This window comes from Periophthalmus magnuspinnatus, chromosome 6, assembly GCF_009829125.3.
Source record: "Periophthalmus magnuspinnatus isolate fPerMag1 chromosome 6, fPerMag1.2.pri, whole genome shotgun sequence".
Classification (NCBI taxonomy): Eukaryota; Metazoa; Chordata; class Actinopteri; order Gobiiformes; family Gobiidae; genus Periophthalmus; species Periophthalmus magnuspinnatus.
Window position 1 is genome coordinate 9863030 of NC_047131.1, and position 23970 is coordinate 9886999.

The window sequence follows — 23970 nt, forward strand, 5'->3', positions numbered from 1 at the left end:
CAAGTTCCGTTTTAAAGCCACCCAATGTAACTTTTCTGGGGGAGGGTGCCACCTGCTCGTCTCCATGGAGATGCTGCTTTTTTTTCCTCCAATCTATATGCCTCCCCTCTGCCCCTCTCCCTCCCCTCTTTTCATCCCCTCTCTTCCTCCCCCTCATTCCATCCTCCCTTCATCCTCCCTCTCCGCCCTCCCCCTCGCACCATCGTCCCTCTTTTTACCTCTTTATCTCCCACCCTCACTCATTCTCCCTACATTCCCTACATGCCTCTCTCCCCCTCTTTGTCTTCTTCCTGTCCTCCTCCTCGCTCTCTCTCTCTCCTACCACCCCTCCCTCTTTCTCTATCCCTCACTCCTCCTTTATCCTCCATTTTACCCCTCCATCTCCTCTCTCTCCCTTCCCTCCCCTTTCTCTCTCCTGCTCTTCCCTTTTTCATGCTTGTCTCCATGGAGGCGTTGTTGATTTGTCTGGAATGCTCCACGGTATGGCATTAAACTGGTGACAACACAAGGTGAAGCTACAGGTCAGATCTGTGGAGAGGCAAATCCACTCACAAGAACACATGTTTATCAAGGTATTCTTTAGCAATAAAAAAAACTCCTCCAACGGTACAAAACAAAATAGTACAAAATCTTCAATATAAAACAGTTACAGCCCAAAGTGTCAGTGTAAGTCCAACCTGTGGATTTCAGTTATAAAGTTTAAATTATTTAGTATTGAGTTTGAAGAGGAGGGTCCTGGTCACTATTCCAGCAGCGAGGAAGAGGAGAGAGACGAAGAGCAGGAGTGGGAACACCCAAAAAGAATCCTGCGTTTGACCTGAACACAAACACAAAGAAACAGATGAGATATTCAAAATGTCTACTGTTAAAGGTGCAATATGTCACTTTTCTGGTATCGCCGGATTTCAGAGGACATCACCACATTCTACCATACAATCATATTTAACGCAGATGACGAATGACGTCCCACATTGTACTGGCCAATCATATTTAGCTCGCATTAGCCAACAATGTTTCAGTTAGTCACTATCACCTTTTTGTTGAAAATCAAATTCCTAAACAGGACCATGAACGGACAGGTTGATCACAGCCTCCTGAAAATGTGCTATTTTGGTATTGGTATTTATTTATTTAGTCATTGTCACTGTCATTGTTAAATCCATTTTGTGTTCAGACTCTTAAAACTTTTTTTGTCTGCGTTTGCTAATGTGTGCGTTGTGTCACCATGGAAACTGCTGAACATTCCATCATAGAGATACATGCATTTTTGAGAGAAATATTTTTAAATAGACCCCATACGATCAGCGGCTCAGATATGGCCAGTGTGATAAACAGATAAACAAACTGATAAACTGGTAAACAGATAAACAAGCAAATGTAGTTTTACTCACATGACTCCTGTTTGTTGTAGTTCAAGGATTTATACAAACGTTCAGGATGTTTCAGTGAAATCTCAGAGAATCCTCTGTGGAAATAAGAACATGAAACTGCGATCAGATTAAAGTACGCTGCAAAAGCTGATCTCCAGTGCTGGGATATATATATATTTATATTAGTACAATGTCAGACAAACCCATGAACATTACAGTGAGCAGCTAACGCCCAGTGAAATAAACCAACAGATTTCACGTTAGGTTCCATTAGGTTGAATTTTCCCCTTGGTTCTTTTTTGTGTCTTTTTAAATCAGATACAATCAAGTGTCATTCATTTGAATAACTATTATACTTTTTATAAATAGGTTTTATTGTAAACTCCATAAAAGTGACTCACGGCGGCGGCAGCTTGGACAGTTTATAGACGTGTCCCACCAAAAAGAGACGGTTGTTCAGGAGGATTCTGGGGGGAAAAAACTACACTAAAATTGGAGATACAAAATAAAATCCTAATATTTTTCAATGTCTGGACGTAGATCCGTGTCATCTTCTGTGGGTCAAAGAAACATTTTGTGGTGACTGAATTGAATACATGAAAATAATCTTTTTGTATCACTGAACAAAAAAAAAGTAGTTTTACGTTTTATTTCAGTGTGCCAGTTTTTTTAGTTCCTTGAATATATTTACATTTTTACAATGAGAGAATCATCTGAACCTGTCATAGGATAAAATATTTTTTCCCAAACTGGTTAAGACAAATGTTCCCTTTATTGTTAAAGGAGTAGATTATAACAGTCTTACATTCTCCTCAGTGATGGGTTTGTTCTCAGGGTGTTTTCAGGGACAAAAGAAATAAAATTGTTCTGAAGGTTTCTGTGAAAAAAAATGAAATATTAAAATAGTTCAAGCATAAAAAAAAATAAATAAAAAAAAATCTCATTACATGAAAACATAAAAATAAATATAAACATTCACACAAACGTTCTCACAGGTGCTGCAGTGACGTCAGGAGCTGGAATGCAGAAGGAAAACTGTGCAGTCTGTTAAAGCTCAAGTCTCTGAAATAAAAAAGATCAGTGAACCCGGTTTAGTCCTGGTTTGGTCCTGGTTCAGTCCTGGTTCAGTCCTGGTTCAGTCCTGGTTCAGACTTGGTTCATTCCTGGTTCATTCCTGGTTTAGTCCTGGTTTAGTCCTGGTTTAGTCCTGGTTTAGTCCTATTCTCCCTGTGTGGCCTGGCGCAGACTTCAGACCGGACTCATTACAGCTCAAACACATTTGTTTAATTACCGGCTCTTAGACTTCTGTGTAAAGGAGGTTTTTGGGATTAAGAGCCGGGATCCGGATTGGACCTGGACCAGGATCTGAGACCGATCTGTCTGCGGTTTGTTTGGTCTGAAACTGAGGCTGTTAACCAAATGTTTCTGCTGCAACAATTAAACGCTAGAGATGAGACTAAACCAGGTCTAAACCAGGACTAAACCAAGACTGAACCAGGACTAAACCAGGAATAAACCAGGACTAAACCAGGACTAACCAAGACCACACCAGGACTAAACCAAGACTGAACCAAGACTGAACAAGGACTAAACCAGATATAAACCAAAACTGAAACAAGACTGAACCAGAAATAACCAGGACTAAACCAAGACTAAACCTGGACTGAACCAGAACTAAACCAGGACTGAACCAGGGCTGAACCAGGACTACACCAGGACTAAACCAGGACTAAACCAGGACTAAACCAGGACTAAACCAGGACTAAACCAGGCCTTACACTTAAAGACTCACAGTGTCTGCAGTTGGTGAAGTCCATGGAAACAGGTGGGACTCAGAGAGTGGAGGTGATTGTGCTGGAGCTGTCTGAAAAACAGAGCAGAACAAAACAGGAACGATGCGATCATTTGAGTGTGATCACTCATATATAATTTTACAAGGTCACACTGGTGACATCACAGTGGTGACATCACAGTGGTGACATCGCACTGGTGACATCGCACTGGTGACATCGCACTGGTGACATCACACTGGTGACATCACAGTGGTGACATCGCACTGGTGACATCACAGTGGTGACATCGCACTGGTGACATTACAGTGGTGACATCACAGTGGTGACATCGCACTGGTGACATCACAGTGGTGACATTGCACTGGGAGAATACTGTCTAAATGTTTGATAAAAGTTACATGTGAATCACATTTTTCACGTGTTTTCTTATATTTTTATTTCTCAAATATTTATCTGTGTATTTTAGAGGAGTTTTTATATGGTTGGAATTCCCTAGTGTGATGTCATGATTTGCAACGAGGAAATAAAATTTGAAACCAAAAAAATGGCCATATTTGGAAAATATGTTTGAAATCTCTTGTACATTCTTAAATATAATAATCTTAAGTGTGTTTTAATAAAATGAGCAGTTCAACCTGTCATAAACAAATGAAATTAAAATGAAATCCACAAACTGAATGGAACAAAAATGGTTCTTCTCTGTGAATCAATGTTTAGTTATTTTTATATTGTCCACACATAATGATGTGTTCATAGTCCTGATGTGGACTTGAATGGTCCATGTTAGGCATTAATATCTTGTTTAATTTCCACTTATATGAATGTGTTTTTTTGCACACAAAAAAACCAAAACACAATAAAAGACTAACTGTCAGCATGGTCATCTCTCCATAGATCTAACCTGTAACTTGGTCTGGTTGGGTCACTTGCTTGATCTGTTTAATGCCATACTGTGGAACATTGTATGCAAAACAATAAACAGAACAATTATGCAGTGGAGCTTTAATTCATTCTAATGTTTATGTTCCCACTTACAGCAGCAGCAGCTCTGTGAGTCTGTGGAAGCTCCGCGGAGGCAGGACCCTGAGCCGGTTCATACCTAGAGACAGAGCCTGCAACCTGGGCACGTGAGCAAGAGCGCCCCCCGGTGTCTGCTCCAGATGGTTATCCTCCAGACGCAGCAGACGCAGAGAAGAGAGACCTCTGAAGGAGAGTGAGGGAACAGCGGAGAGCCGGTTTGCATCTAAACGGCTGAGAGGAGAAGAACATGGAAGAACATGGAGACAGGTGAGAATCGTCAGGTGGAGTTCTCTGTGCAGCTGTCAGACTGCAGATGTGTGGACCTGGTTTATGGTCAATATCTCTGTAATTACTGGGCCTATCCAATTTAGGCCTCTAGTCAACTAAATAAATTCTCGTTGGACTAAAGACATGTGCGGCTGACTAAAAAGGGAGTGTGGAAAAAGCTCTCAAAACTATTACGTATCTCTGTGTATCTGACCCAAACTGCACTCACAAGACTACACCTGCAGGGGGAGCTCATGCAAAACTACTATTTATGCAGAAAAAAGTACTAGGAAAAAGACAGATTAAACTTGTGAATCATGAGTTTAATCTGACTTTTTACAGATAAATACCAAAAAATATCAAACCTTCAGCTCCCTCCTTCACTCACTCACATCTCCTTTCTGCTGTTGTCCCACAGAAATCCTTGTCATAAGACTCTCAACCAATTAATCGAAAACTAGGCAGTGTAGTTGAAAGACTACACTGCCTAGACTCAGATATGAGTTTGTGAACCTGATTCCTGATAAATACATTTCCACATCTGAGGATTTTCTGTTTAGAGATTTAATTAAAAAAAAAAAAAAAATTAGCTGTTTGTTTCTTGGAGCAAATGAGCCAAAGTTTGTTCTTGAACTGATCACATGGTCAATGGTCACATGTTCATATAACACCTTCAAGACACTCAAAGTACTTTACATCATGGAACACACATATTCATACACCAGTGCATGCAGACACTGGGGGCGAGGTGGGTTAAGTGTCTTGCCCAAGTACTCAACGACAGCATTAATCTATCACATATGGGCTGAATAAAGGCCCCCCTCCACAGACTGTATATATAAATGGACATAGCTAATCTGCTAGTGGCCACGTTCCAAATAGTACGTGAGCATGGACGCACTAACTCTACTGCCAGGCTCATCATTTTGGTCTGAATGTGTTCGTATAACCCACTCTACATGATCCTGGTGTTTTTATTTCACTATTGTGTCCATAAATCAAACATTAATAACTGACCACTGAGGTGCCTTCTTTTACCCCGTTAGCAACAGATTTGTTGACAGCATTGCTAAGCGCCTGCTGCCTGCTAAACCAGCAATGTGGGTGGAAAGATGCGTTATCTTTAACAAGGTGGCTCTGGATTGGCTCTTTGGTTGCCATGATACTCACGATCAGAATTCCAAATATGGAACTTGACTCCAAATGCGCCCCTATAACTGTTAGCTTCAATGAGCTTCACTGGCTGAGTGACATCACCTTCACAACACTGTGGGTGACATCACCTTCACAGCCTATGGGCCCCTCCCACCAACCCTCACACATTACATTTATACAAGGCAGTGTGGGTGAAGGGTCTTGCCCAAGGACACAACGTCAGACTCACAGAGACTGCAGGTTTTTCAGTTTGTCCAGAGCTTCAGAAGGAACAGTCCTCAGCCCAGTGTCATGAAGAGTCCTGAAACATAAAATATTACACATTTGAACTTTTTGCATCGCCAGGGTACTGACCTTTTGACTTTGTACAGTGTTTTTAATGTTCAAGAGAAAAACATGGAGACACGGGGCCTGTTGTTTTTTCCACTGGACCTAAAATGGCGCCATCTTGCCTCCATTTTAATTTGACTTAACTGTGATGAATCTTGAAGCGGGGCTGTTTATAAAGTCACTAATCACCCAATTTCACATGATTTCTCTAATTACACCAGCGACATGCTGGAATTTTTCCATAAATGTAACAGCAGCAGCAGGTTATTCTCTTCAGCCTGAATTTTACAGAGAAGAACATGGTTTTGAGTCCTGTTTTGGGACACAACAGGACTGAGTTCTTTTGTGTGTTCTCTCTTTCACTTTCAACACAGAAAAGTCTGAAGTATGTGTGTGTGTGTGTGTGTGTGTGTATGTGTGTGTGTGTGTATATATATATATATATATATATATATATATATATATATATATATATATATATATATATATATATATATATATATACATACATACATGCGATGTTACATTAATTTATATATTTTAATAATCAAATTATAAATGGATATAATATAAAATCATTTTATTAAAAAGTTGGCCTTATATACTTATTTTGAGGTTAGTGTTTTTGTGTTAAACTCAGGGTTGAAAACACCAGCCACTGTTGCCCCTAAACATGACATCACTTTTTCACATTCTCCATATTTTAAGTTAAACTAAAGCAGATATATATATATATATTTTTTTTAAATCAATTCAAAATCTAAATGTTTTTGCTTTGGATCAACATAAAATAATGAAAGTAACTCTCTGAAGGTCACCTGTGTGACTCCATGGAAACACAAACCAAACTTTGGAACATTCTCCATGGCGATAGATACATTTAATGCAATACTGTGGAATATTATGGCCAAAGGAACAACATTTCCAGCAGGATCTCTTTATATAAACATCCAAAATGAAAATAAAATAATTTGTCTAAAAAGTTACATAGTGGGGTTTTAAATGAAAAAGGGTGACATAAAAAATGAATCATATTTAGGCGAAACATTTAATTGATTTTTGAAGCATCTTGTCTGGTTTGTTCGTTGTCTGTTCATTGTTTATTCATTGTCTGTTTGTTTGTTGGTTTGTTGTTTGTTTGCTGTTTGTTTAAAATGAGAGTTTCTTACAGAGCAGTGAGAGCGTGGAGTCCGCAGAAGGCCTCGGGGTCGATCTGCTGCAGGCGGTTTCCTGCCAAACGACTCAACGGCAAAACAAAAACATAACAAGAATTTAATCAGATCAAACAGAAAAAAAAAAAACATTCAAAAAACAAAGATGCTTTCACTATAAAAACAGGACTCAAGAGAAAACAGCAGGAAACAGTTAGAATTTACAGAGAAACGTATAACTGAAGAGAAATGAGCCAAGTGGATGAGGTGTTTCTCTGTAAATCGAGCAGCACACCGTCTGAAATTATTTGAAATTCAGTCGTTTTTTTTGACAAGTTTACATTTATTTGACTACATTTTATTGGGTGTAGATTTTTGGATTTGTTTTGAAATTTTTCAGAGCAGTTTTTCTTGTTGTACTTATGTTTAAAACATTCTGTCTTGTGCCTTTTTACTTTTATTTTTGCACCAATGAAAACTGTACAGAAGGCTACATTTTACTCGGACATGTAAAAGAAAGTAAAAAACATATGCTAGTGTCAGCTCTTGAACGGCTCCTTAAAAAGAACGACTGGATTTAAAAGAACTGAATGTTTTTCTTTCTAATGTGTATGTATTTTTATTCAGATTTACCCTGAACTCATCCTGTCGCCATAACACATTTTGAAGTTTGATATATAAAGTAAATACAGACAATAGACGATAATACTGAGACTAATTTATGACACTGACACAAAAGCCCAAGAACAGATTTAAACCACAAAAACGATTCTAAATTTACAATATTGTTAAAAATCATGAGCTGCAATAAGTAAACAGCAGATTGAAACACTGTAGTCGTTAGTTTGCATCTGTAATGAGTCAGACAAGTTATTAATTCAAACTTTTACAGCTTAAATCTGATCATATAGACATAAGATAACCAAAAACGTCTCAGTAATGCAAAGAAAAAGTAACATGAGAAATATTCATCCTAAAATAAATATAGTTCCAGCTTTAATATATATAGAGATAAGTGTATATAAAGATTATGGTGACAGGTCGAGCTCTGAATTAACACAAGCCTCAAAACAAACCCAGAGCAGCGACACGAGTGAGAGACGTGTGATTTTTTTTTTTTTTCATGTTATTTATTTATTTATTTCAAGCAGATTAATGAACACACATGTCACTTATCTCTTATTGTTATTTATTTATATTTATTTATTTCAAGCAGATTAATGAACACACATGTCACTTATATGTCATTGTTATTTATTTATATTTATTTATTTCAAGCAGATTAATGAACACATATGTCATGTTCACTTAATGGATATTTCACATATTTTTTTCTTATTTAAGCTCAAAAAGCTCATAAATTAAATGCTTTGTTTAAGCTTAATAACAGTTAGATATTATGAATTATTTTAGTTTCACTTTTTATGTAGATTCTGCTTCATTCCAAAGGCTAAACTCACTCCCACTATCAATTTGAACCAGTTTAAAAACATCTGAGCCTCGTTGTTTCTTGCTGGGATTAGTTTGTTGTTGAAGTTCTCACACTGGCTTCTGTCACATAAATAAATATAAAAGAGCCAGTCTTATGAACGGCTCTTTTATATGAACGGATTCAAATATTCAGATCCCATAAAAGAGACGTACGTCGATGGAGAAACAGGAGCTTTAGTTTGAAACAGGACAATATTTCACTTAAAACTCTGTAACGACTGTGACGTAAATGATCATTTATATTTACAATGGTTTAATCCACTACATGAAGTGTAAAAGAGGGAATCAGAAAAATGTCATCTTCAACCTGTTTTTTACTTCTTGGTCGAGATATTTTCTTGGCCTTTTCAGGATCTTTGTGGGGACATTTTTGTTTTATTTTGCACCAATGCTAACTGTACTGACTCTATTTTCGATGAATATATTAAATTATTATAAAAAAACATCATCTTAAATTTAAACGAGTTGCTTTGGATCAACATAAAATAATGAAACAATGATGTATTATTTTTATTTGGGGTCCACTTTTTTACTGATGGAGTAAAGCCCAAAACTGTCCAAACTCTGAGGTCATGAATGTGGCCAGCTCAAGTCTGATTTTTGTTTCTGCTTTGACGGTGTGAGTTTTGGGCCTGTTCTCAGAGCTGGAGGTAACAGAACATGTGCTGGGAATAGACATTATACAGATGACATCACTTTATTAGAAAAACGTCCCTCCGCATCAGACTGAGGCAGAACCGTGAGCAGAACAAAAGGGGAAACGTGCTTGTTTGATTTTTCTGGCTCATTTTTGTCCATGGAGCTGTTTTGTTTTTTGTTTTTTTGTTTTTGTTTTGCTTTCATATACTGAAGGACAAGAGGATATAGAGAGTATCAGGACAGGCCTGAGTGTGTCTGCAGGTCCCTGTGCTCTCACTCTTTCTACTCCTTCATCTGTTGACTTGATTTTCTTGTTTTAGTTGCCAGGTACAAACTAAATATTTCTCAGAGTTGTAGACTTTTTACATTTGTTCCTAAACTGTAGCAGCTCTGTCATACTTTAGATTTCGAGTTTTGAGCATTTACAGAAGAAAAAAAAAACTCTCTAATCTCACCACTGACTCACTCTAAAGTTGCCGCACACTGGTATAGTTGTAATGTCATCTGTAAAAACTCTGGTACAGTTACTCTTTCATTTGGTGATATTTAGAACAAAGTCACTTTTAAAAATCAAAAGAATACATGGTTGTACTTGTTCACAAAATGTAGGCTTCAAACTGCACAGTCAGTGAGAAAAATATAAAACTAAGCTTTTGTGGTGAAACAGGTCAGACTGTAACTTCTCCAATGGATGATAAACAAACACAGAACAAACAGTTTAATAAACATAAATCTGTTTTCTATGTTGCGCCTTTACTCTATAATTGAAACTCAATGTAAAAGTATTCAGAGTACTCAGAATGCAGTACAGTACTCTGATTGGACCATATACGTAACAAAAACATTCATTTTAATGCAGATATTCAGTGCTCTGTAACTACATACATTTTACTTTACTTAAGAATACACAAAGGCATTTATTTGAACAGTTAAATAAAAACTAAAGATTTGAACATGAACCAAACACTGTGTAGACTAATAGAGACCAAAGACACAGGGACATGGACAGCTCTCACTCAAACAGCAGTGTGTGTGTTTTCTCTTGTGTCTCATTGGTATATCTGAATTTGAAATAAAAACACATCATCTCATCTCTTTTTTAAACGTTTGTACTCACAGCTCTCGTAGCGAACGCGTTTGAGCGAAGGCGTGCTCGGGCAGCTCCATTACCAGGTTCATGCTCAAGTCTCTGCAACAAAAACAGATAATCAAAATGTCATAAAATACAATTTAAAACCATAAAAATAGAATTATAGAAGTATTTAACAGAGAAACGCCACAACAAAGAGAACTCACACTATCCCACACACAAAAACATTTAATCTCTCCATTGTAAAAAAGCATTTGGGAACAATTTGAACCTAACACCATATTAAACAGGGGCTGACGACAGCGCACGCCCCAAAACTCACTATAAATACAGATATGGAGACTGGGTCTGAAAAGACACACAATGCTGCATTTTTATTTGACTTTTAGTTTTGTTTTGTTTTTTAATCAAACCATAAGACAATGAGGTCATCACTTGGCGTTGCCAGATCCAACAACTAAAAACCAGACGAGAATCCAGCATGATAAAAGCAAAAAGACTGTATATATCACGCTGCACAAAGGCAAACCTACAGAAACGTGAACGTCTAGGGGATCTGGAGGTTTAAGTCTAGTATTTTGGGGGAGATGCAGGAAGGTTTTTGATTTAACAAAATGAAAAAAAATGTTTTAAGGCTGCAAAATGAATCGCAACTGAATCAAAATTACAATTTGGATAAACTTAATAATTTAACAAATTTTTGAAGTACCATAATTTTCTCCACAAACAACACAATCTCCTGTCTTATTCTGCATAAAAACATCTAACCCTGTAGTTTAGATCTGTACAAACATGTTCTGAAATGTGATTCTTGTTTTAGTTTGTCAGTTCAGATTTTTGGTCTTTTGCTAGTTCTTCTGGACGTGTTTAAAATGTGAACTTTGAACTGAATCCTATTTTTAAAACATAAAACACAAATCAAATGGAAATCATAATGTTTGTCAGAAAAATCACAGTTCAATATTTTTCCAGATTGTTTAGATCTACTTTGTATTTGTAAATTTTTTTGTCCTAGACCTGGCCCAGTCTTGGTTTAGTTCCCGTTTAGTCCCGGTTCAGTTTTAATTTACCCATATGTTTGTTCAGCCATGTCCAAACTGTGGCCCTTGGGGTTCCTGGTGAATTGGCTCAAATGATCATAAAATTCAGAAAACCCCCATCATCATTTTCCCCTTGTATTAGGTTGTGCAGGTTTAGTTCTGTTCAATTCTTGCTCCTGGTTTAATCCAGGGTTCATCCTGATTTAGTCCTGGTTCAGTCCTGGTTTTGTCCTGGTTTAGTCCTGATTTACTCCTTGTTCTGTCCTGGTTCAGTGTTTGTTAAGTCCCGGTTTAGTTCTGGTTTAGTCCTGGTTTAGTCCTTGTTCTGTCCTAGTTTAGCGCTGATTTAGTTTTTGTTGAGTCCTGCTTTAGTCCTGGTTCAGTCCTGGTTTAGACCTGGTTTAGTCCTGGTTCAGTCCTGGTTTAGACCTGGTTTAGTCCTGGTTCAGTCTTGGTTTAGTCCTGGTTTAGTCCTGATTTATTCCTGGTTTAGTCTTGGTTCAGTCCTGGTTCAGTCCTGGTTTAGTCCTGGTTTAGTCCTGGTTTAGTCCTGAATCAGTCCTGGTTCAGTCCTGGTTCAGTCCTGGTTTAGTCCTGGTTTAGTCCTGATTTACTCCTGGTTTAGTCCTGGTTCAGTCCTGGTTTAGTTCTTGTTTAGTCCTGGTTTTGTCCTGGTTCAGTCCTGGTTTAGTTCTTGTTTAATCCTGGTTTAGTCCTGATTTAGTCTTGGTTTAGTGTTGGTATAGTCCTGTTTTAGTCCTGGTTTAGTCCCGGTTCAGTCCTGGTTCAATCCTGGTTTTGTCCCAGTTTAGTTCTTGTTTAGTCCTGGATGAGATTTACTCTAGGTTTAGTCTCGGTTTAGTCCTGGCTTAGTTCTTGTTTAGTCCTGGTTTAGTCCTGATTTAGTCTTAGTTTAGTCCTGGTTTAGTCCCAGTTTAGTTCTTCTTTAGTCCTGGATTAGTCCTGATTTACTCCTGGTTCAGTCTTGGTTTAGTCCTGGTTCAGTCCTGGTTGATCCTGGTTTAGTTCTTGTTTAATCCTGGCTTACTCCTGATTTACTCCTGGTTTAGTTTTGGTTTAGTCCTGGTTTAGTTCTTGTTTAATCCTGGCTTACTCCTGATTTACTTCTGGTTTAGTCTTGCTTTAGTCATGATTTAGTCCTGAATTAGTACTGGTTTAGTCCTGGTTTAGTCCTGATTTAGTCTTAGTTTAGTCCTGGTTCTATCTTGGTTTAGTCCCGGTTCAGTCCCGGTTTAGTCCTGGTTTAGTCCTGGTTTAGTTCTTGATTAGTCTTGTTTTAGTCCTGGTTTAGTCGTTGTTCTGTCCTGGTTCAGTCCTGGATTAGTCCTGTTTTAGTCCTGCTTTAGATCTGGTTTAGTTCTGGTTTAGTCCTGGTTTAGTCCTGGTTTAGTCCTCTTTAGTCCTGGTTTTGACCTGGCTTAGTCCTGTTTTAGTCCTGGTTTAGTCCTGGTTTAGACTTGGTTTAGCCCTGTTTTAGTCTTGTTTTAGTCCTGGTTTAGACCTGGTTCAGTCCTGATTTAGTCCTGGTTTAGTCCTGATTCAGTCCTGGTTTAGTCCTGATTCAGTCCTGGTTTAGTCCTGATTCAGTCCTGGTTCAGTCCTGGTTCAGTCCTGGTTCAGTCCTGGTTCAGTCCTAGTTTAGTACTCACAGTTTAGTAGTGAAATGGCTCAGATTAACCGGCACCTTGCTGAGCCCTCTCTCCACACAGTTCACGGTTAGATCCTTCTCATCTTCAGTCTCACACCTGCACATGTCGGGACAGGGGCCGATCCAGGGGGCACTATAGACCCGGGGCCAGAGAGGGGCCAGAACCAGGACCAAGACCAGCCTAGAGGGACTCATACCTGCAGAGCTGCACTGATGGAGTGAGGGAGGGAGGAGGGAGAGAGCGATATGAGCTGAAAGAGGAGAGGAGGAGAGGGAGGGGTGAGTGCTGCCCTCCTGTGGTGTGCAATCAGGACTATAGTTTAGTCACATTTTTACCATTATTATAAGGCTCGGGATTTTTGTCATGTTAAAGGTACACTATGTAACTTTTCTGCTGGAGGGTTTGTCACATGCTTGTCTCTGAGGAGATTTCTTGATTTGCTTTGAATGTGCTCTTCAGTTTGTGGGTTAAACTGTGGTCCATAGACCTGGTTTAGATCCAGTGGTACTCAGAAAGCCAAATCTTTTCTTTGGTAGTACTTGGCGTGAAAAGTTTAGCAGTCACTGAGTATGACATTAAATTTATCTAGTTTAAATTTATTAAATTAATTGCTAAAAAACACCATGTTGCCCGCTTCTCTCCGTGAAGATAAATATATTTTATGAGATAGCGCGGACCATGACAGGTAAAAATATAACATATCCAAAAACTAAAAGAACAGTTATTACTTACGCTGCATGACCTTTTCAGTTTTTCTCTTGATTAGCTTGAACAGAACTACAAACATGGCTGCCCCGGACTACAAATCAGTGCTAGCATAAACAGACCAAACTGCCCAGCAACTCAACAGCGGAACATTTTGCACATTTCACATGACAGTTATAACCACTAAAACTTTATGAAACCTTTACGAATGAACGCGACTTTTAACTATACACCGACTTCCACAGGCGTTTATTTTGATAGTTTTCCTTGTGTTACATCGGAATGTCCCTGCGGTGTTGCGCCGAATTCTGCACCCTCGTTTAGCTTACTTCTGTCAGTGCATTACTTTGAACTTAAGAAACTTCTTATGGCTATATCCTTGTTATTTATAGTGGTATGATCTTCCTTGTGTTGTATAAAGCTAGAAAACCCCAAAAATCTGTTCAAATTACGGTCTACACGATAACAATATGTATGTTAGATTGTTATTTCTGTAGACTGTTGTCTGTGTATTAAAGGTCTCAAAATAAATTGCGATTCCTGTAGTTATTGCAGTGTTTTTAAGCGTTAAGGTGCATACATCTGAAAAGGGGTGCGGAATTGACTGTACCACCGCACTGACAGACTGACAGCCGATGCCATAGGGGCTTGGCCTTGGTTTGGAGCGTGCTTTTTTCATTTCCTCTGCGACAAATAGACTTTTCTGTGCCCGGTCATATGACGTGAGCACGGCGAAGAGGAAACACGCCTCTCCGGGACAAAAAGCCGCATTTTTAACCGCAAAAGTCCGAACGAAATGAGCGACGTGACGGAGCAAAGTTAGTGCACGCGAGCTTGGACCCGACGGTTACGTCCTCTCGCCACAACCGAACCGAAACTACTCACGAAAAGTACAGATCCTCTTTTTACTGTAGAATACTATCACTAAGTATTGTGCAGTTTTGCCAATATTAAATAATGTGTTGTAACAGTACTAGAGTTTGTGGAGGATTCTCACCGCTTTCTGCACCGCGTCTGCTGACATTTAACCAGGATTAATTGACCTAAATGCCCATTACAAAGTAGTTTTTTTTATCTTTAAAACAAAAACTAACTTGACAATGGCTGACAAGGACAAAGAAGAGCTGGAGGAAAAGTTAAGAAAGCTTTTGGTGCGGTTAAAAACTCCCAAAGATGAAGATCAGATGCCCACGTTAATTCAAATCATCCAGGACCTCAACTTTCTGGCGCACACGGAGCACGGTAAGATAATAATAATATGAATATTAATAATAATAATAATAACGAGTACAAAGCCTATATTAAAACCGCATAAACAGTTTATTATATAACTTTGCATTCATAATGTTTGAAATAAATCACTTCAGCCATTCAACTTTCACTTGTCAAAACTGTCAAAACCCAGATAGTGATAAATACTAAAACTCGTGTATTGGTATTGAGAGAAAATAATAATAATAATAATAATAATAATAATAATAATAATAATAATAATAATAATAATAATAATAACATAATTAGGATGAAAGTGGACCTAATAGTTTTGAATGTGATCCCTCAAAAGACCACGTGGTAATATTAAATACACTTCTATTACGTCTAAAAATTATTATTATTATTATTATTATTATTATTATTATTATTATTATTATTATTTAAACATTGTTGTACTGGAAATGTTAATGAGAATGAGATCTATATGAAAACTGCATGAACAGTTTATTACATAACATTGCATTGCATTGGTGTTTTTAAATAAATAAATGTAAACTTATCAAAAGTGTCAAAACTCAGAAATGGATAAATACTTAAACTAGCATCAAAACTAGAAACTAATTTAGTGATACTTGGTCTCTTAAAAGATCATGTGGTAATTAATATGAAATAAACTTTAAGTGTTAAAATTAGCATTATATAAACAAAAATATACATCTTTTTTATCATTGTGGTCTGAAATTGTCTGTACATCTTAATAATTCTACTACAAATTTGAAAAAAACACATTTTAGATACTTTTGTGTCCACATTAGTGAGATTATTTGTACTGTATTTGCACACATTTGAACCAGATTAGGATTAAATCAAGGATTGAACCAGGACTAAATCAGGATTATAACATCATATTTTATTTTTTTTATTTATATATTTATTTGACAGGGACAATGCAATCTGACATAGTTACAACATGAACATTGCAGCTGATGTGATGCATATAGAGTTTATAGCAAAAGCTAATTCTCAACTCCCGTCCCTGGTTGAGCTTCTCCACAATTCACCAATATGCAAAATATATTAAAACACCTGCCCCTTAAAATAGTTACATCAGTGCCCAAAAATACATTCAACACTCACACGTTCTCTCTCTCTCTGTCATACTGCCTATTTACAAGTGGGTACAGTTTTGACTCATTTTCAGCCATTTCTTAACCCTAGAGGTGAACATTTTCAACTCAGAAATGTTTTTTATTTCAGTGGGCAGTGAGTTCCACAGTTTGCAGCTCTGATATGAAAAGGCGGACTGTCCAAAAGAGGTTCTGCGTTGTGGGATTGTACAGTTCTTGTTTATGGTGCCTCTTGTCAGTCTGGTGCTGTTTAATCTTTGTATAAATGTACTGAGTGGTTCTGGGGCCAAGTTATAAATACACTTAAAACATAATTTAAGAAAACATAAACTAGTAAAACTTTCAAAACTTAATAGATTATATTTTTTAAGGATGTGACAATGATGAAAACGGATTGGCTTTCGATCCATAATTTTGATTGCTTGGTTGTACAAAAAACCAATGCGCTTTGTGGCTGAGGGAGCTGCCTGGGCCCATGCTGTCATGCAGTAGGAGATATGAGAAAAAATCATACCATGCATGTACAGCAGGGCTGCCTGATTTGGAATATATTGCCTTATCAATTTAAAACAATTTAGATTTCTTTGTATTGTTTTGGCTATACTCTTAACATGCTTATCAAATTTTAGTTGGGGGTCTAAGACCAACCCAAGATATTTCAAATCGTTAACTACTTGTATTTTATCATTTTGTAAATTTATTTGAAATCTTTGGTCTACATTTATTTTTTTAATAGAAAAACACATAGAAGTAGTTTTTGCAAAATTTAGAGTCAGCTTATTTTGAGTTAGCCACTGACTAACCTCAGCCATGCATGCGGACAAAACATCCGCCGCCTGCTCTGGTGTCTTGGCGGGTGCATAAAAAACTGCGTCATCCGCATAAAGTTGGCAGCGGACACCTGGGCAGATCAAAGGCAAGTCATTTATAAACAGACTAAACAGCAATGGTCCCAATATGGAGCCCTGAGGTATGCCCATGCGAATATTTGCGAATGGAGATTTATTTTCGGCCACTTTAACACACTGTTTCCTATCCTGAAGGTAAGAGGCAAACCAACAAATTGCCTCAGGGGCGATATTGAATGATGTCATTTTTGATAAAAGCAAACTGTGATTAACGGTTTCGAAGGCTTTTTTTAGATCGAGAAACACAGCTCCTACGACCTCACCTCTATCGAGGGACTTTTTTATATTTTCAATAAAACAGCAGTTTGCTATTTCGGTTGAATACCCTGCTCTGAAACCAAACTGCTGCGAGCTGAGGAGCTGATTAGCCTCCAAGTAGTCAGTAAGTTGTGCTGCTACAATTTTTTCGATTACTTTGGACAGTATAGGTAAAATTGATATTGGCCGGTAATTGGACATAGAATCTGGGCTTCCTGCTTTAAAAATTGAGGGTAGACTCCATGATCACAGGGAAACACTGCTACTGTTAATGCTAATGATGAGGCAAATAAGCCTTACACTGTAATTGTTATGATGTGTATTTGTAATGTGTTTGAGTAGCAATAGCTAAATCTGGTACAGTTCATGTTTTGTTTTGTGAGATTGAAGTATTTGTACACGGTCCCTGACAGATAAAGAATAAACAAAACTAAAATGGAAACAAGCACTGAGCTGGTTTTAAAACTATGTAAACCTCTATTACATGACTTTGCATTAGTGTTTTGTCATAACTCAGCAATTATACACCCTGTAGTCCTGGTTTAGTACTGGTTTAGCCCTGGTTTAGTCCTGATTCAGTCCCGGTTTAGTCCTGGTTCAGCCCTGGTTCAGTCTTGGTTCAGTCCTGGTTCAGTCCTGGTTCAGTCCTGGTTCGGCCCTGGTTCAGTCTTGGTTCAGTCCTGGTTCAGTCCTGGTTCAGTCCTGGTTCGGCCCTGGTTCAGTCTTGGTTCAGTCTTGGTTCAGTCCTGGTTCAGTCCTGGTTCAGTCTTGGTTCAGTCCTTTATTCACAAAGCCTGACATTTTAAATCCTGTATACAAACATCTCCCTGCAGTGCAGATCTGTACAGACTGGTTCTGAAGTGTGAGTCTTCTGCTCATGTTGCAGGTCAAACATTTAGCTGTGCATATGAATGAAAGTTTTTTATTCTGCTCTCTCTTTAATGTTGATTTTATGATGATTATTTATGTTTTGATTTGTTGTATTGTGAGTTTATGGTCTTTCTGTAAAGCTCTTTGGATTACTTTGTGTACCAACGGGTCTATACAAAAATAAACTTGCCTTGTCTGGCCTTGCCAGTGCAAACCATAATGGGAAAACCCCATTGTAGTCTGTTCTATGTAAATACTGAAGAATATTTGATCAGCTCAAGATCATTAAATGTGTGTTATGTCACATGAGTGCACTAAAGAGTCTCATTTGTGGAATTAACGAGCAAAAAATTAAATTTAAATGTTGAGATTTAAAAAACCCCGCTGGTTTGTTTAAAGGCTGCTGTATGGATAATAAAGAGGACATCTGTAATCTAACATGGGCAGTAAACATGGTTCACAGGTTTAAATCAGGGACTAAACCAGGTCTGAACCAGAACTAAACCAGGACTAAGCCGGGTCTGAACCAGACCTAAAGCAGACCTAAACCAGGACTAGACCAGGACACAACCAGCACTAAAGCAGGACTGAACCAGGGCTGAACCAGGGCTGAACCAGGTCTAAACCAGGACTGAATCAGAACTAAACCAGGACTAAATCATCATCATCTTCATCTCACTTGAGTCAATGTTTTAGGATGGTTAAATATCTGAAAACAGTGATCACTCAGCAGAACATGTGCTCCTGTTTGGACTTTTTAGGATTTTAGTCTCTAGAGCTGAGCCATTCGGAACAAAAATATTGAAATGTGATTTTTTTTTTTCCTGACAAAAATTGCAGCAACAATACATTTTTAATAAGATTTCTTTTAAAAACTTTGAACAGAAGCGTTTACATTTGTGAGAGACTGTGTCGTAACAACTGTCGGGGGGACCAAAGATTCAAACTTGGGTAAAAGGTTTAAACAAAGTTTATTTACAAATGCGTAAATGTAAATGTAGATTGACGGAGCAGACAGTTGAGAGCGTTGTCGTATGCCATAGTCTTTGAGCAAGGGCTGGGGGCGTTCGTATTGGTCGAAGTGAGCTGGGCCGGAGGCTGAGGTGAGGTTCCAAGGCACGGGATCACGGGAGATACACGGACGAAATAAACCGGAGGATGACATGAATGATGGCTTGTCGAAATACAAGAAGACAACTAGACGATCTGCCCTTTCTAACAATTCTCAGCTCCTTTGTACTCCAGAGGCTGAGGTTTGATTGCAGATCGACTGCCCCTGTATGTGGGAGGAACCAGACTCTCCGCCCAGCTCCAGGCTCAGATACACACACACAAAAAATCCAAATCATATCATAACGATTAAAGAATCCGGAGGCTTTTGAAGGTAACCTTAACCTTACTGACCGCTTAGTAACACTGTCAATCAAACCTGTTGCTGCAGTGTCAGCAGATTTGCTCAAAATAAGGACATTATTTTGCAGACGTGTAGTGAGCAGTGCAGAGGAGCTGGTCCCATGTGAATGTGACATGTGATCATCCTGCTGTAGCGTTGTTAACACATTCGTTTGCTACAGACCAAACACAGGCCTGTCCTCATGTTTACATCAAACTTTAAAACAACAGAGTCAGACTAACTTTAACTAGTTTGACTCTTTGACCCCAAACAGTAAAATATGACATAACTCCACATAAAATTCACATGACAATGACTCAGCAAAATATTCAGTTTTTACCTCAGTCCCTCTTCTGACACTAACACAGACTGACACCTGCACAATTTTGAATAGGTAACAACACCTCCCATACCTCAGTCCTGGTTCAGTTCTGGTTAGCCTCATTTCCATTGTTTTCATAAAATCAAAATCATATTTGTATTTGTATTATAATTGCAAGGCCGATTTGAGCTATTCACAAAAAGACGTTTCGTTTGTGGCACTGTGAGACATGGCTAAAGCTAAATCTATCACTATCAAACACAAAACTATTTCCTAATGTAATAATTCCTAATATGTCTGCTTTAACAAACACAGTATACCATTGGTGTAAATGTGCCCGAATGAGCCAAATGTTTTTCCTCAGTTCATGATGTCATAAATGTGGCTCTTGTAAGATGTAATAATCTTTTTATGTTTATCTGTTATGCAGCAGAGGAGCTGTTTGCAGAAGCAGACGTCCACACTCCTCTGATGATCGTGGTGTCCTCCAACATCAACAGTAAAGCAGTGCAGCAGGTACCAGACTATAGACCTAGTTTAGACCTGGTTTAGACCTGGTTTAGACCTGCTTTAGACCTGGTTTAGACCTGGTGTAGTCCTTGTTTATTCCTGGTTTTAGACCTGATTTCGTCCTTGTTTAGTCCTGGTTTAGACCTGATTTAAACCTGGTTTAGTTCTGGTTTAGACCTGGTTAGACCTGGTTTAGTCCCGGTGTAGTCCTGGTTTAGTTCTGATTTAAACCTGGTTTAGTTCTGGTTTAGACCTGGTTAGACCTGGTTTAGTCCCGGTGTAGTCCTGGTTTAGTTCTGATTTAAACCTGGTTTAGTCCTGGTTTAGCCCTGATTTAAACCTCGTTTAGTTCTGGTTTAGACCTGGTTAGACCTGGTTTACTCCCGGTGTAGTCCTGGTTTTGTCCTGCTTTTGTCCTAGTTCAGACCTGGTTTAGTTCTGGTTTAGTCCCAGGTTTGATCATGGATCAGACCTGATTCAGACTTGGTTCAGACCTGGTTTAGTCCTGGTTTGATCATGGTTCAGACCTGTGTGGCTCTTGTGAGGGTGGGAGTTTTCTTTGCTAATGTTAATCAACATTCAAATCTTCAATGTTTACAAGAATGCTTTCTTCTTCTTCCTCTCCCTCTTTCTCCATCGCTCATTCCCTCTTCTCCCTCTCTCCCTGTCCTCTCTCTACCCCCCCACTCTTTACCCTCTGCCTTCTCTTTCACTCTTTCACTCCCTCCATCCCTCTCCCTATCAGTATAGGTTTTCACATGTTTGGTCATGTTGTTCACTGCGTCTTGTGATTGAAGCTCCGTGACACATTATAAAGATAGGCTCAGCAATAATAACACAATTGTGACTCTGCACCATCTGCTCCTCCTCTATATCCTCTACTCCTCCTCTGCATCCTCTGCTCCTCTGACTCTCTCCTCTGCTCCTCCTCTGCATCCTCTTCCCCTCCTCTGTATCTGGGGTTTACATTGTGTGTATGTTGTTTCAGTTGGGGTGGTCACTGTTGTCTCGTCTGATTGAAATCTGCCCCACAACTCTGTCTGCGCTCACGGCTCCTCTTCAAGCTGCAAAGGACTGGGAGGTGCTGGGGGTGCATCAGTGAGTACAGTAAACATGGTATACCAGATATGACCAGAGGGGGCGATATGGAGTAGAACTAATGTAATTAAAGGTCCCATATAATACACAAGGTCCCATAGAATATACAATATAATATACTACACAGTTGTTTTTATAATTATTTTTATAATTATTATTTTTTATATTATATATTTTTTTTCCTCATTACAAACATACCTGGAGTTGTGTTTTGTTCCACATAAACCCCTGCATATTTATTCATTGTTCTCTCAAACACTCTGTTCCACCTTGTGATGACATGAGGTAATACAGGAGGGGCTCCACTGTGTTTTTAAACTCCACACACCTTCACTAGAATCATTTGGATGATTTCAGCCCTGGAATTGCCAATCTCTATTGAACTAAAGGTAAAAGGTGCTGTTAAGTTAACAAAAAAATCACTTCATGACATCACAAGGTGGAACAGAGCATTTTAAGCTTTGGAGATGTAACAGACTAATAATAAAGGATTATTCAAACATGTGTGAATGAAACATGAGGTAACATTATAACATGGTTTAAATCTCACACGTTTCAATCAAATGCAGACACAACACAGTGGACAAAGATCTCAAGATCTGTACTGGGACAAAGCGCAATTACTTTATTACATGAATTTAATGTTTATATTTTCTTGTGTGTTTCAGGCACATTTTAAAGATCCTGTCTCAGTACTCCGCAGATGCCAAAGTGAACATGGTTGTACTGAGGGCGCTGGCTCTTCTGCTCAGATCAGGTAAAAGTCTATGTAATGCAGTTATATAAAGGTGTATTCTTAATTATTAAATCTCCACTCTGTAACCTTTCTGGAGGAGGGTTTGATATATTCTTCGTGTCTCCATAGAGATGTTACTTGCTTTACATGTTACAGGTCAGATTTGTGAAGAGGCAACACTGCTCACAATAAGAATGCATGTTTTTTAGGGTATAGATAGTTTAACGCCATGTATTGGAGCATTCCATGCAGAGCAATCACAGATCCTCACTAGAAAAGTTGCATAGTGTACCTTTAAAAATATTTATTAACAAACTAAATTTTCTACCCTGCTGTTTCCTCCTCTAAAACAGACCTGGAGTTGTGTTTTGTTTCATTCACATGTTTGAGTAACTCTTTATTTTTATTCTGTCTACATCTCCAAAGCTCAGAATGTTCTGTTCCACCTTGTGATGTCACAAAGTGGTAGTTTTCAAGTTAACAGCTCCTTTTACCTTTAGGTAAGTAGAAATTGTCAATTCCAGGGCTGAAATCATCCAGATGATTCTAGTGAAGGTGTGTGGAGTTTAAAAACACAGTGGCACACTTTCTGTATTACTACATGACATCACAAGGTGGAACAGAGTGTTTGAGAGAAGAACTCAGCCTATATATGTAGGGTTTATGTGTTAAACATGTGTGAAAACAAGTCACAACCCCAGGTATGTTTGTAATGAGGAAACAACATTTTAACAGAGATCAGAGAATAGTCATATGAGCCGCAGAACAGCTACACCACAAAGTTCTCAGAGTCCAGACAGTGATCTATGGTTTCTGTACAGTGCTATGTTTAGATCTGCTTCTTCTGAGAGTTCACACTTCACTGTGATTAATTCCACCTGTCACTCACTCGAAGCATGAGGAGATTAGATTTATGGTATATTTTTGTGTAGAGTTTTTTATCTTTACATTAGTTAACCTGCTAACCGTCGTGTTCCAAATAGAAAGTGAGCATGGACGCACTTCCGGCTCCATTGACTCTGGCTCCAATTCACTTTTTACTGAAAAGCTGTTGCCCCTCTCTGTAACTGCTGCTGTCAGGCTCACCATTTTGGTCTTAAAATGTTCGTTTTAACCCGGTCTACATTTTCCTCTTTTTTAATTTTGCTATTGTGTTTATAAATCAAGATATGAACCTTAATAACAGACAACGCAGGCACTTTCTTTCTCCGAGTTCACTCTTACTAGTGTTAGCAACAGGTTTGATCGACTCCACTCACGCTAAACCCACAGTGCAGGTCGGAAGGGGTGTTAACTTCATCAGCCTCTCTCTGGATTGACTCTCTGATTGTTATGATACTCGCAGTTCAAATATGGAGCTCGGCACCAAATTGGCCCTTATAAATGCTAGCTTTGATGAGCGTCATTTGACTGGAGCTGAACGCTGTGGGTGACATCACACTGCCTTAGCCCACTTCTTTATACAGTCTATGTACCCAACCGCAACCGTCTATGTACAAAACCAAAAAGTGTATGGCACGGCTGGATTTTCCACCGTATTTATAAAAGTAGCGCTCCTCTTGTGACACAGCCCTGTCCTTCTCCTCGCACAGCTCCGCCCTCTCCTCGCACATCCCCACCCCCTCCCCTCTCTTTCATGCAAATAGAAGTCCCATAGAGCGCAGATGGCTTTAGATATGACTTTACAGGATTATTCAAAAAATCTGTAAGTTTTAAATAGAAAATAGCTCTGGCTAAACTCACAGCCAATATATTTCACTTGTGGTAGCTCAAACAGCCACCCAATCCTACTTGAAAACAGCATACCTGGCA

At 38.6% G+C, this 23970-nt stretch overlaps 2 protein-coding genes across 2 annotated transcripts in view; one reads left to right on the plus strand and one right to left on the minus strand.

Annotated features, from left to right (window-relative positions):
- Positions 1 to 704: 704 nt before the first annotated feature.
- LOC129456334 (leucine-rich repeat-containing G-protein coupled receptor 5-like) lies at positions 705 to 13193 on the minus strand. Its single transcript, XM_055222565.1, has 11 exons — positions 13017 to 13193; positions 10334 to 10405; positions 7105 to 7176; positions 5835 to 5906; positions 4199 to 4414; positions 3163 to 3234; positions 2364 to 2432; positions 2176 to 2247; positions 1772 to 1837; positions 1392 to 1465; positions 705 to 817 (listed from the first exon to the last, which is right to left on the minus strand). The coding sequence occupies exons 1-11, from the start codon at positions 13118 to 13120 to the stop codon at positions 705 to 707; spliced, it is 1002 nt and encodes a 333-aa protein (XP_055078540.1). The 5' UTR covers positions 13121 to 13193.
- A 1232-nt stretch (positions 13194 to 14425) lies between these two features.
- The window catches only part of lrrk2 (leucine-rich repeat kinase 2), a 46286-nt gene continuing 36741 nt past the window's right edge, over positions 14426 to 23970 (plus strand). Inside the window, exons 1-4 of the mRNA XM_055222637.1 lie at positions 14426 to 14963; positions 20245 to 20330; positions 21313 to 21422; positions 22091 to 22179. Of these exons, the coding sequence (XP_055078612.1) occupies positions 14822 to 14963; positions 20245 to 20330; positions 21313 to 21422; positions 22091 to 22179 (427 nt within the window). The 5' untranslated portion in view covers positions 14426 to 14821. The remainder of the gene's footprint in view (positions 14964 to 20244; positions 20331 to 21312; positions 21423 to 22090; positions 22180 to 23970) is intronic.

Excerpts from the sequence above, each read along its gene's own strand:
- LOC129456334 (XM_055222565.1), bottom strand. The coding sequence starts at position 13,120 with ATGTGCAGGTGTGAGACTGAAGATGAGAAGGATCTAACCGTGAACTGT. Across the intron at positions 3,235-4,198 it reads CTCACAGAGCTGCTGCTGCT|ACAGCTCCAGCACAATCACC; the intron begins GTAAGTGGGAAC and ends TCTGTTTTTCAG. Across the intron at positions 2,248-2,363 it reads CTGACGTCACTGCAGCACCT|AAACCTTCAGAACAATTTTA; the intron begins GTGAGAACGTTT and ends TTTTTTTCACAG.